This window comes from Solanum dulcamara, chromosome 12 (assembly GCF_947179165.1).
Source record: "Solanum dulcamara chromosome 12, daSolDulc1.2, whole genome shotgun sequence".
Classification (NCBI taxonomy): Eukaryota; Viridiplantae; Streptophyta; class Magnoliopsida; order Solanales; family Solanaceae; genus Solanum; species Solanum dulcamara.
In genome coordinates, this window is record NC_077248.1 from 4,812,309 (window position 1) to 4,826,601 (window position 14,293).

General features: G+C 35.4%; 1 protein-coding gene across 1 annotated transcript; it reads left to right on the top strand.

Annotated features, from left to right (window-relative positions):
* The first annotated feature begins 3,194 nt into the window (after positions 1-3,194).
* On the top strand, positions 3,195-13,610 carry LOC129876400 (cell division protein FtsZ homolog 2-2, chloroplastic-like). The gene is made up of 9 exons (XM_055951835.1): positions 3,195-3,395; positions 3,694-4,419; positions 7,420-7,719; positions 9,391-9,481; positions 10,766-10,890; positions 11,481-11,573; positions 12,631-12,696; positions 12,790-12,921; positions 13,022-13,610. The coding sequence occupies exons 2-8, from the start codon at positions 3,793-3,795 to the stop codon at positions 12,919-12,921; spliced, it is 1,434 nt and encodes a 477-aa protein (XP_055807810.1). The 5' UTR covers positions 3,195-3,395; positions 3,694-3,792; the 3' UTR covers positions 13,022-13,610.
* Positions 13,611-14,293: the final 683 nt, after the last annotated feature.

The following is a 14,293-nucleotide window of genomic DNA, read 5'->3' on the forward strand; positions in this document are numbered from 1 at the left end:
GAAGAAAAAGTAGCAAGAAGAAAAAACAAATGAAAAAATGGATTAATGATTTAATTTCATTGACGCATGAATTTCATTAATATAAACCTAAGTTATTTGTATAAAAAATGGGCAGAGACCAAACCTTGAAAACTTAAAGGACTAAAATCTGTAAATATATAGTTGAGAGACTAAAATCAATAAATGTCACGATCCAATCCATCGGGCCGTGCGGGCACCTACTCTAACACCTATATAGGAGAACCCTTACAAAAATACATGTGAAAGTTTGACAAAAAAACCATTAATAGCCAAAAAGAGTTAGAAATACACCATAAATTGAAATTTTAAAACGCCAAGGTTTATTACAAGAATCACTTAACACCCCAAGGATACTAGTTTAAACAAGTACAAGAGTTTCTAAAGATACAAAATATAAATAAAAACAAGACACAACTTCCACCAAAAGGAATGAAGAGTAGAAGCTGTCGGAGAGTCATCTTCGTTTTCACTTATGAAACATCACTGACCCTGCAACCAGACTATGTCAAATGCATAGCAAGAGTAGTATCAGCACAAAGTAGTATCAGCACAAACAATATGTATTGGTAGACATCATCGGTTAACCCAATACCCACCGCATAATATAAAGAAATCGACAAGAAGAAAACATGTTTTTGAGGAAATACACAGCCAAACCTTTGTGCACAAACTCTTATCATTTCCATTAAACTTATTAAAGTTGTTCAAGCCCAACTCTCATCCTTTCTAGTTGGTTCGCTGCCAAATCTAATCCAGATCAAGGCCTAGCCATTTAACACATAGATGAGTTTCTGAATTACGGGGCTCATTAACTTTGTCTAACTAGTCTACTACCTTTAGCTTTCATACCAGCATCTGGCCCTAGAATAATTAACATCTTACTTGAAAGAGCAAAACATTTATGTGGGCTAGGGCTCATATTCTAACCACACTAGCCCGTTGTGGCCTATTCGGAGGTAGAAGCTCCGAATTCTCTTCAAATCCCTCATTTAACATATATGTCCACAGGACATCAACAATATTTGACTTTAAGTCACTAATTTCACTTAGCAATGCATCGATTACTCTCCACTTATTTACCCATGACCTCATGCCTACGATGCAGACAAGTCTAGCAACTATAATATAATTCGAATGGGCATATACATGAACACGTTATCAATTTATCATTTCAGAGAAATATACAGTTTCACATTGTAAATCTCAGATATAACAGTCAACATGGTAACAGTTGAACCTTTGGTTCTTTCATATCAATTATTACACAAGATGGGCATGCTCAATTATAATCGAGTCAGTTTCTCTATCATCACATATATAGTCAAGATCAATTCACAGATGATAGCCACACAATGGTTCTTTCATAGAACCCATACCCAAACTATATATGTGTCGGAATATGACAATCGATCCAATATATGTGTCGGAACATGACACCCAATCTTATATATATGTCGGAATATGACATTCGATCCAATATATGTGTTTAAACGTGACACATGATCCAATATATGTGTCGGAACGTGACGCTCGATCCAATATCACAATCGCAACAACAATCATAGACCACAATGAATAGTTCACGTACTTGCATAATCAAGTAACAGATTCATTGCTTGCAATTGTTCACAAATAGTCATTTCATTGGTTTTATTCTATCTTTCCCTTCATTAACAATATTTCATCAAGCCTTTTCTATTCAAGGTATCACTTTTAGTAGAGCAAGTTCAAGATTATAGATTTCACGATCTTGAAATTGTAGATCAATCACAACATATCAATCACTCAACCACAATAATTAAATGCATGGTAGACATCACAACATTACTCAAATACTATTAAGAGACTTTCTATGATATGGACTAAAACATAACCTACATCCACAAGTAATCAAATAGGTTCATGGCAAGAGACTATCAACACTAAGTCATTCACATTCATCCTTTATTTCATGATTCGCATCCCTCAAGTAATTCACAGGGAATAATCAACATAAACACACATAATTATTGTATAAACACTTCCCTCTATATACATCAATAGCCCATAATTCCCAAGTCTCAGGATTCCATTATAATCTAGTTATTATCTACACTTAATCTCACAAGAATCATTGGCTTTCTAAACAGTTTTTCCAAGATTATCATTCAAAGATTGGACCTTTATCATTAGTCACATAATAATCATGACCCACAACATACATTCCCACTCTAAACAACAATTGACTATCATTTAACCATCCAAACTCCGTGCCCGAAGGCCTAGACATGAAATCTCTCGTCAATCTACATTATATTAAGCAATGAGAACGAATTTATAACTACTCAATTGAGAAACCTAGCCTACCACAGCGCCAAACGGTTGTAGAAGGATTATAGCACGATCCTTGACTTTCGGAAGGAGAAACTATGTATAGCACGATCCCTTTCTCTTTTCTCTCCAAGAGCAGCCTTTTGGGGGTTTCTAGGTAACCCTCATCTATTTTGGCATTTAAGGGAAGAAGGAGATAATAAAAATACGCCACTTTTAAGTTCTGGCCCATCGGATCCCGCTATAGCGGCCTCAATCCTGCTCTAGCGGCCTAGTCCAGATAGTGTCCAGTAAAATGGGCATAACTTTTTACTCCGAACTTCGAATGACACAAATTTGGTGGCGTTGGAAAGAAGACTCACAGACCTTTAATTTGATAGGTCATGAGCCACCTTGGTTGGAGAGGGGCGTTCAGCCACGACTCACAGACCTTTAATTTGATAGGTCATGAGCCACCTAATTCATTATATGCTGAGAGATATGGTCGTTTGAAGTTGACCCTAGTTTGAACTCAATTTCAAAACTAAATCGAATAGACACTTTCAACTCAACTTTGAGATAAGAGCATAGTACGACCTTAGTTCAACACTAATGCACTCGCATATCAAGAAATTGATCTTAGTCTTATGACGAAAGAGATTCGTATACCTTTACTGTAGATATTTTTAGTAACGACGACTAGATCGTTACAATAGATATATAGTTAAGAAATCAAATTTGAAAAGTTTTTATATAATTAAAGGACTAAATTTCTTAAATGTATAGTTAATGGACCATTTTAAACCTCGTCCTACTATTTATGACATTTTCTCGACTTTGACTGCACTAGAAATAGAAAATAAAAGAAAGTAACTTAAGTTAGGGTGATTCTCAAGCAATTCTTGTGAAGGATTTTACAAAGTTTTTGGTAGAACCTGCAGATATTTTTATCAAATGGGCACTGAAATTGCTAAAATTCAGTTTCTTACTCTAGCTTACACTATAACAAAATAGCGAAAAATTGCCTTCTTTTTTATCTCACTGAAAACTTCGCCTCTCTCACTGTAAATGCTGCGACTATTTCTGTAAGTATTTGTTTCCAAGATACAACTTTCATCGATTGCATTCTCTTTCTCTTTTTTCTTGCTGAAGTTAGAATCTTGCTACAATTTCTGCAACTATAAGGTTTTCAATTCTATCTTGTTTTGTTTTCGGGAAAAATGCTAGTAATTTATGAAGTTTTGAGCTTTATCTGTTGCATTTCTGGTTTATGTCATCTACTCGTTGCAGTTTTACTATGTTTGTACATTGGGTTTTTATGGGTTATTGGAGCCTTGATTATCTGTTTCTTGTTCTCTTGGTGTTTTTTTTTTCAATTGACAGGTGCTGAAAGTTTCAAATTCAGTTATAATCAAGTGGGGTTGTAATATTTTTGGGGAATTAACAGATTAAGTTGATTTCTGATTCTGGGTTTTATTGGGTATGGCTAGTTGTACATCAGCTGTGTTTATGCCTCTGGATACTCGATTGCGGAATGGGGTATTAACTGTTCTTGCAAGAAGAGTTTGCCCTTTGAAAATGGAAGATGAGAAAAGTGGATTTTTGGGTCTGAACCAAAAGGGTATTTCAAGTTTGCCAAAGTTCAAGTGTTCAGCTAATTCGCATAGGTTCAACAATTATCAAAGTAAAGACTTTCTAAATATGCATCCTGAAATTTCGATGCTTCACGTTGAAGGAAACCATACTTTCACTACATCTAGACAAGAAAGCTCGAGTGGAGGTGTCACCGAGAGCTTGATGGACTCATCAAGCTTGAAGAATTTCAATGAGGCTAAGATTAAGGTGGTTGGTGTAGGAGGTGGTGGATCAAATGCAGTTAATCGTATGATTGAGAGCTCTATGAATGGGGTGGAGTTTTGGATTGTGAATACTGATATTCAGGCAATTAGGATGTCACCTGTGTTTCCTGAGAATCGATTGCCAATAGGCCAAGAGCTCACGAGAGGACTAGGTGCAGGTGGTAATCCAGATATAGGGATGAATGCTGCCAAAGAAAGCAAGGAGGCTATTGAAGATGCTGTTCGTGGTGCAGATATGGTTTTTGTGACTGTAAGTTCAGCTTCTGTTTAGGACAATAAGTTTAAGGTGTTTAGCTTTATGCTAACTTTACTTCAATGCTGTGCCCTTTTTTTAATCCTTTTCTCAGTTTCTCGGTTTCATATGCTGTTGTACAAGATTCTTTTGTTTTTTTGTTTCTTCGATAACAGATACTGCTTTAGTGATACAGTGCTTCCTTTCTGGGTATATGAAACTCATAAGAGATATTCTGGATAGATTCAACTGAAATAGATTCTCTTAAATCACATCTATCAGAGTTAATTGGTGATAACATGCAGAATCACCAAATGGTCTTCATATAATTACAGCTTGTTTGGATGGTAGTTACCTATTTATTGTATTGTATGCTTAAATACCATGTTTGTTTTGATTGTTACTTAAATTTTATTGTATCGTATCGTTAAATCCATTATTATGTAACATTGAAAAGTCTCATTTTATGTAACAACTGATTTAGTGTTATCCTAAGTTGCTCGGACTCGGATGCGGGTGTCCGAGAAGGATGCGAATCCGAGAGTCGGATTCGGCAAAATCTAAATTTTAAGATTCGGGGATACGAATCTGAGTATGGATAAGGGTGCGGGAATTCGGCTAAAAATATTCAATATTATAAAAATATAGTTATAAAGATAAAGTTACTCTTCCCCTCAGAAAAGAAAAAGAAAGTCATTCAAGACCTTCCACCAACTCTCCTTACAGATCATTGCTACTGTCTACCAAAAGTCGGAACAAAACTGCTTGAATATTTAGTATCTCTCTATTTGGCTTGAAACATGAAGCAATGAATATTGACCAAGAGGAAGAGTATCTTGGTCAAAGTATCTGATGTGGGTTGACCGAATCCCACATGTATCCAGCACCCGCACCCTTCTGGTGTATCTGATGTGGGTTGTCCATGGACTCTTGGTCAAAGTATCTGATGTGGGTTGACCAAATCCCACACGTATCCCGCACCCACACCCGTCTCGTGTCGACATGGGTGCGACAACAAAAATGAAGAGTCTGCGCAACTTAGATGTTATCGCGTCATTACCTTATTTTTTCTTCTCATCTTGTCTTTGTTTATAACTAATAATCTTATTTTAACCTTTACCCTACCTTTTTATAATAGCTTTAAATGATACCCTACTTTTCTTGTAGGTTTATCCTTTAAATTGTTTATGTGTTACATCATGTAATGACCGAAAACAATATAATCTATCCGAATAGTGTATTCATCAAAATAATACAGTATTATACAATACAATACGATACATTATGAAAACAATATGTAGGAACCATCCATTAAGGGCAAGCTAATTGCAACACTATAACCAAACTCCAAATAGTTCTTCTTTAACATATTGACTCCTATCCCTTAAAGCATCTGAAAATGGGAAAAAGTGGCGGTTGAAGGGATTGCCATTTAGGCCTCATTTGTTTGCACTTAATGAAGGTCTTAATATCAATTATTTAGATATCAATCATTAAGTTCGTTTGTTTTTTTGGTCTTAATCTTAATCATTTAGATCTTAACCATTGAGTGCGTTTGACTTTTTCATGTTACAACTACTTAATGCGTTTGAATAGATCTGAATGATTAAGATTTGTAATAAAAGTTTTAATGTCATTAAGATGTCTATTAAAAAAATTAATTCTATAGAAATGCAAGTTCACCAATTCTATTTATTCACCGCCATCGCCCACCATTATCAATGACCACCATCCACAACCACATTCAACACCAATGTAAATCACTATAATCAATTCTCACCACTACTAGCCACCATTACAATCATCACCATCAACCACCATTACCATAACAACCAACAATAAATACTGAGTATCCCCACCATCGATCTCCACTATATATCGCCAACCACTATATCATTCATCACCACCATTTGCCTTCATCTTGCTTACACTGCAAGCTTGGGCTGAATACGTTGATTGTAAAGGTTGTAGGCAAAAGACAGTGTCATAATCTGAAGTCGCATATCACTCCCTATATAGATTAGAAATATTTATAAATGAAGTACTATATATTCTACATAGTGAATTAAGGAGTATAAATTTCCAGGATGAACAGCCGGCGTTTCAACAAATCATTAGTTTGAGTTTTCAATTTCAGGTACAAGGTGGATACCAGGCAGAAATGTAAATTAGGTGATTTGATGCTGGAGAAGCTAGAGTATCTGTGATATTTGTCATTTTAGCCTTTAAGCACCTCAGGAATATGATTCCCCTTGCTTAAATAGGATGAGAAATGAATGAATGAATTTTGACTAGATCATCTATTTAAAGGGAGGAAAAAACTTTCAAAGAATCATGCTTGATATCTTCAGAGTGCCTTGATGATCGGTAGGGTACTTCAGTCATTATCTAGAAAGAGAAATGTTTTGTTTTAGCTTAAGTACAAATAGGGCCATTTTGCCCCATGTTTAGTTTTTAGTCCATTTATGATAACTTCAACCAAACTATGCATGAGGGGATTTTCTTAAAAGTTGCATGACGTCTGGAATTTACTGAAAATCGTGAAATATGGTGTTGGAAGGCTTAAGTGAAGGGTAAATACTAAAATTTATCAGGGGTATAAAATGATGAATTTTCCTCTGACGAACTTAATATCAATCTGCATTTGTTTCCTTAGTTTATTAAGTTTAAATGGTGTCCAGAAATCAGGGAAATTTCTTAAATTGAACATATTTACTCTAGAGCACTGATCAAAAGGAATATCTTACTCTAGAATACTGTCATTTTCTGTTTTGCCTCTGATTTTTGGTTCTGAGACTTCTTAATTTCATGAGTTATCCTTATGAAACTATATACATGTAAGATGATTGATGCCATCTATCACAATATATATTATCCAGAGGCTTTTTAAAAGTTAATATGGATGATCTGCATATTGCTGTATTCAGAATTAAAGTTCCTTTACATGTTTGGTCTTATAGAAGGGATTACTTGGTTTAATTTTCCTCCCCTGTACGGGCTTCAAAATTTTATGTGCAGGCTGGAATGGGTGGAGGAACAGGTACTGGTGGGGCTCCTATAATTGCAGGAATTGCCAAGTCAATGGGTATCTTAACTGTTGGTATTGTCACAACCCCCTTTTCTTTTGAGGGACGAAGAAGAGCAGTTCAAGCCCAAGAAGGAATTGCAGCTTTGAGAGAAAATGTTGATACTCTAATTGTCATTCCTAATGACAAGTTACTGACTGCTGTTTCCTTATCAACCCCAGTTACTGAAGCTTTTAACCTGGCTGATGATATTCTTCGGCAAGGGGTTCGTGGTATTTCTGATATAATTACGGTACGAATGCTGAGTTCTCCCACTCTTTTGTTTCCATTCTGCTCTTTGCATTTTTTGCCAAGAATTTGAAGTTAAGTAGCTTTTCCCAGTCTTTCAAAACATCTAGTAACTGCTCCTTTCATTCCCTTCCCTTTTTTTTCGGGGGGGGGGGGGGGAGGTTTCTTGTCATGGTCACACGGGGAATTCACGCTTAACTTCTCTCTAGTTTTCATGTTTGTACATTTGATTTTGCTTTTCTTTTAACAATTACTATTTACTCCCTCCGTTTCAATTTATTTGTCTTACTTTCCTTTGTAGTCTGTATCAAAAAGAATGCCTCTTTCCTTTTTAGGGAAATTCTTAATTTCAACTTTCCACATGACATGTTTAAGGTCACAAGATTAAAGGGCATTTTGGTATATTCTACATATCTTTAATTTTGAGACCACAAGATTCAAAAGTCATCTTTACTTTCTTAGACTCCGTATTAAGTCAAATCCAGACAAATAAATTGAATAGAGCGAATAACATTTTCACCTGGGGAAGGTCATCATTTACTCAATTTTATGCTAGCAATATCAACATGTACTTAATTCTGTGCTAATAATCACTGTAGTTTCACCTAGAGTAGGTGATCATTTACTCAGTTATATCCTAACAATCCATGTCTGTTACCAATGGAGTGCATGTTTTGATTTGGTGATACCAAGTAGCTGATAAGACTGCAGCGCAAATCTTTGTTTTGATGAAGGTATTTAATTCACATAAAGGCATCAAGAAGATGCATATTTACAGGAAATAAATAAAGAGTTGTTAGCCCCTTTAATAATGTCATAAGACAAGGCAACTAACAAAGTCCAAAGACTGATCCGTGCTACTTACAGTAGCTAACCTAGTCCATCAAAAAAGGTTGTGTAAACAATTAGCTTTGAGAGAGTGGTTTGGAGTTAAGATTCCATCAAAGCATCTCCTATTTCTCTCATTCCGTATACTACTCCAAAAGATGACTGCAGGGACCATCAGCTGCACAAAAATCTTTATCCATAGTAGTATCAGTATCAATCTCCCTACTAATTTTATCCTGGCCGTGGTATTGATACGTCTGGAGAGACTATGGAGCATCTTTGGTGTTTTCTGAAGAAATTATGATGTGATACTCTCCATTCAGTTTGTTTGTTTTTTCTATAAAGGTAACAGTGTATTCATCAGGAACAAAATATTGCTGGCAGATATATTTACTATTTTAAAAGACCTTATTAATGTTACAAGGATTCCGAAAATTCAACTAAAGTTTCTGCCAGAACTACATACTTTTCTTTAAACCAAAAATGAAGAGTACCCTCCATTCAATTTGTTATCAACAATGTAATTTTCTATGCTCATGTATCGCTACAAGCTTCTGATTCATACCATATGATCTTTGTATGGATTTGTATAGCAATGAGTCTGATAAATTTTCATTTGACTTGCCCAAGGATGATATATCTGTTCCCAAATGTCCATTTGTCTTCTTTTTATGCATCTGAGTTCCGGCCGTGTAATATGTAGCTTGGATCTCAGTTTTGATATTTTCATTATTCGTTGCTTAAGGATGAACTGAATTTACTTTCAAACCAGTGCTCTTGTTATTTGTTAAGTGGGTGAATATGTTAGTCTGTATTATTTATTCTTAGTATATCTACATGAATTCAGATTCCTGGACTGGTAAATGTGGATTTTGCTGATGTGCGTGCTATTATGGCAAATGCTGGTTCCTCATTGATGGGAATTGGAACTGCTACAGGTAAGTTCAGGAAGCTATTTTATCAATTGTGGGCCATTGCTTTTTGTTGGTACTGTTTAATTCATAATTTTGTTAGATGTAAGTTGACTACTAATGCGATGATGTTGCCTTATAAGATACATATGGAGCCTATACCTCTGATATATTATCTGTACTCCTAAAGCCAAAAGCGACTAAACAAACAAAAGAGGATGTGTTGTAGTTGTTCTAAATCTAATCACCCATCTAAGAGTTCCCTGATAGCATTATTTTAACCAAGATAAAATATATTTTTCTGGTACAAACCCAACTTACTAAACGGTATACTGCAGTGCAAGCTTATGCTTTCCTAATATGCTGTATACATTTTGAATGGAAGGACACAACCATCTGTTGCTCGATAAGAACATTATCATAAGATCACTTGTGCTTTCATTTGCTCTTTCCCTTTGAAATCCACTCTCCTTATTTCCTTTCAATATTTGGACTAGCAGAGCCTCCCCAAATGAATAGCGATCCCAATTCTGGACCACCGAATCACATATTTTGCTTACTTTTATCCTAATATTGTGTTATCGTTCCTTAAGTTAAGTTTCCTGAGATGTTAGCGAGCTATTAAATTCCCTGAATAGCTTTAGCCAATGACGGAACCTGTAATCAGAAGTCATATTAAAGAAAAATGACATAACAACTTAGAGGGCTGGAATGTTGGAAATATGAAATGAAAGTTCTGTTGATCTAATTATTTCTTTTTTCTTCCCCTTTCAATATTAACAATGTCTTTTTCAGCTGTGATGACAAACATTAGACTACAATATTCAATATTTTTCTAGTCAAATCTTTTGTGAAGATAAATGTAGTATCTTTTCCACAGATGTTAAATGAATCTTTTCTGGGATTTCTCAGTTATCAATTAAAAAAAAGTGTATATATTCTAATGGACTAACCTAAGCTTACATGCACTCTCATAACTTTCACACCCTGTCATGCCACAATGTACATTTGACGTGTTTATATTGATTTCACAATGTTGTAGCTTTTACTTATTTCTGAAAGTGCAGATTTTTTTGCATGTTCCATCCTTGTTTTGACCTAGATCCGAAAGTATTCCATATCCATATTAGAAAGCATTTCTGTTATGAGCTATAGCAGGTTACATGGAACAATATTCAGATTGGAATTCCAGATATATGTATGGCCACATATGATCTTTCTCATCTCTCAAGTAGTTGGGTTTTTTCAGGGAAATTATCTCTGTTGAGAATGTATTACAGGATATGTCATATTGTTGGGTTGATATTGCAGGGAAGACCAGAGCCAGAGATGCTGCATTGAATGCTGTTCAATCTCCTTTGCTGGACATCGGCATCGAGAGAGCTACTGGAATTGTGTGGAATATAACCGGTGGTAACGATTTAACATTATTTGAGGTACCTGCCCTGTTTCCCCCCACCCCCACCCCCACCCCCACCCCTACCCCCAATGTTCTTACTGCTTTTACTAAAGAAAATTTTCTATATTGAACATAGCATGTATAGATAGTTATATGAGCCCTTTTCATTAATTTCCCAGAGTGATCATTTCTAGAAATGGAAAAAAACAAAGAGAATCTTTAATTAATGATGCATGAGTGCAGTTTCTCTAGAAAATTTAATGGTCTACACTTCTGGTCTACCTGTTTGCCCTATTTGCTACGTTCAGCTATGATGACTGCTTTTCAATCGAAATTTCATGTAGCCACATTTCCATCATTGCATCCCTTTCATGTTATACATAGTGATGGTCAGATGAGTCATTTACTCACAACTATGGAATCAAAGCATTCCTACTTTCGATGCACCATTAGTGTTTTTGAACCTCCAGATTCACAGAAAGCTATGTGTGTATTGAGAGTATGCTTTAATCGGATGCATTCACAATATTTTATGCTCGTAGACGCATTATGGATGGTGTTAATTCATGATTATCCAAATTTTGATGTCTTCTCTTACATTTGCTTGTTCATCTGGTGCTTCTCTAGGTAAATGCTGCAGCAGAGGTTATATATGACCTTGTCGATCCAAGTGCCAACCTCATTTTTGGAGCTGTGATAGACCCATCATTAAGTGGACAGGTATATTAATATCTCCTATCACAAGGATAATATTGCTTTTGTTAAGATGATACTATACTGAAATAACTAGAAAAGATCTATATGTTTAATAATTACAATGGACCTGGTGTAGACTCTCAGAAGCTTCGAATACTTGAAACAGCATAAAAGTAGGTCCGACCATAAAACCCGAACTGTGAGGGATAGTAACGATTGGTTTCCTTTACTAAGAGAAAGCATTAGCAGTCGATTTCTCTTGCATAACAAATCTAATCTGAATTAACTTTTATTATTCTTTGGAATTTTGAGAAGGCATATTACTTAAAATTTCAAGGAAACAAAGATATTGGTAACAGTAGAACAACTTTAAAGAATTTCTCATGCAAAGTATGTACTTCAAAGAAACAGCTTATCAGGTAGAAGTCAAACATTGAGTAAGTATAGGATAGGCTTTCTTTCTAATTCTTAAATCAAATGTTTAAATTGGGACGTAACAAATTTGCCTTGTTGTTACAACAACAACATACCCAGTGTAATCCCATAGGTAGGGTCGGGTGAAGATAGAGTGTAGGCAGACCTTACTCCTACCTCGTGGAGGTAGAAAGGTTGTTTCCGAAAGATCCTCACCTCAAATAACGCATATCACAGCAGTTTGAAAAAGAAAAATAAACAAGTAAAGAGGACATAACAAACTATAAGGAAAACAGTACATGGCATTCAGAAAAACGAGGAACAGTAACAATAGCCAAATAATGCGATAACGAAGCACAGGAAACAATGGGTAGTAACTGATATGGATGGAGAAATAGGTATGATGCAAAGTTAGTGCTCCAATGAATAGATGCATCTGTTGTGACATTGCCATTGTTTTTCCACACCAAATGCTTGTTTATGTTAGTTCTACAGCAAACACAAATAGGTTCTGGTAATGTTACAGCATTCAGGAGGATTGTATCACTTGTCAGTATGCATTACTCATAATCTTTGTATTTACTAGTTTCAAGCTCTCTTTCTCCGAACCCTTGACCAATATTCATCTTGGATCATGTTTACTCGCGTCATTATTATCATGATTCAGATCAGTATAACCCTAATTGCCACCGGTTTTAAGCGCCAAGAAGAAAGTGACGGGAGGCCCCTCCAGGTACTCTCTTCCACTTCTCTTTGCATGTTCACTCTTCATGCAAATCCTGTGTATTGATGGGCATCTTGTATAATTTGTTTCATGATGTTTCAGGGAAACCAACTAGCACAAGGAGATGCCAACCTTGGAATTAACCGACGACCTTCATCCTTCCTGGAAGGTGGTTCAGTAGAGATCCCTGAGTTCCTCCGGAAGAAAGGGGTCTCTCGCTATCCTAGAGCTTAAGTCAGTCCTTGAATTTCTTGTGTGTATTAAGTCTTTCACCTTTTATACAATTGTCATTTGTTTCCTCATCTTCTAATGTGATAATGTCTTCTATGTACAGGATCTTGGGTATGCTTCAAATAGTCCGTCGCCCTTTCTTAATGCATAGATACTTGTTCTGTTTTTCACTAGTCATGCCCGGTATATATCACTTTTTTGGCAGTCATTTGGTATAAGCTGGAGCTTTTTACAGCAAGATATGGAAGCACGATGAGTCGGTAGCCTTGACATACATGAAGTGTACTGTTGACATATTTGTTGTGTCCGAGGTGTGTGTGTATGTGTGCACGCATGTCTTAGATCAGTTTTTCATCCGTCCAGTACGTCAAAATGCATCCTATCTCTGTTCTTGCCAGTAGGGAGAACTGCAAAGTTGAGATATTAGAAACCAGTATTTGTGAAAAGATGAGTGACAAGGTAAACTTTTTTGTGAAAGTCATTTTTCTTATTTTTCAAAAACTTTTGACCAATGGAACATGATAAAATTAGAAAATATTTCTAATAACTACTGTTGGTGATTAGATGATTTTTTTTGTGAAAGAATCATATTGTCTAATATTTTTTGTATCGATAGACTTTAATCCTTTTTATGAAAAAAGTGTCAAAGTTTGAATGGAAATAAACGGAAAGCAACTGATGCCAAATTCTTAAGGTTTATTCATCAAATTTTTCTTTACCAAATATCACTAGGAAAGTATTCTGTGGTTTAGGACAAATAATTAGAAATATTAGTGATGAGATTTCAAGTTTAAATTTCAGTAGAGAAAAAATTATTGGATGATTTTTTTTATTTGTCTAAGCTTTGTTAGATAGAGTTATTCGATATTTATGTTGATGGAATATAATAAGTATAGGAAATTGGATTCTTCGAAGTAGGTTGTGACTTATAAATAGGAAGATAGGAGTTAGTGGATCGACTTGACAAAGACCCTTCTTTGCTCTATCTAATTCTGTATTTTATTTTCCAGTCAGTCCCTATCAGTATTATGTATTCCTTTTTCACTACCTATATTTACTTTAAATGTTCTCATAAGTCACAACACAAGCCAAAAACATTAAATTCTCAAGTAAATGGACCACTGGCAAAACTTTTTTTATTTTCTTTGAGCCTTTTAATTTCTACCTCCTTTTTTGACAGATTGCCCAACAAAGTGAAAACAGAAACTACCTAACTTAAAAGTACAAAAGTTCCAAACCCCAAACATTAAATTTCAACATTGCAGAAGGCTTTTTTAATTTTACCCACTGTTTATAAACGTGCTTTATTGTCCCCAATAGTTGAAATCATATTAACACGCCATATTAAACTTGTTCCTTTTTGCCCTTTCTCCAA

What these genes read in the sequence shown, in the direction of transcription:
- LOC129876400 (XM_055951835.1), top strand. Translation starts at nt 3,793, where the DNA reads ATGGCTAGTTGTACATCAGCTGTGTTTATGCCTCTGGATACTCGATTG. An exon ending in GTATTTCTGATATAATTACG is followed by an intron (nt 7,720 to 9,390) that starts GTACGAATGCTG and finishes ACATGAATTCAG; the next exon opens with ATTCCTGGACTGGTAAATGT. An exon ending in GTGACGGGAGGCCCCTCCAG is followed by an intron (nt 12,697 to 12,789) that starts GTACTCTCTTCC and finishes ATGATGTTTCAG; the next exon opens with GGAAACCAACTAGCACAAGG.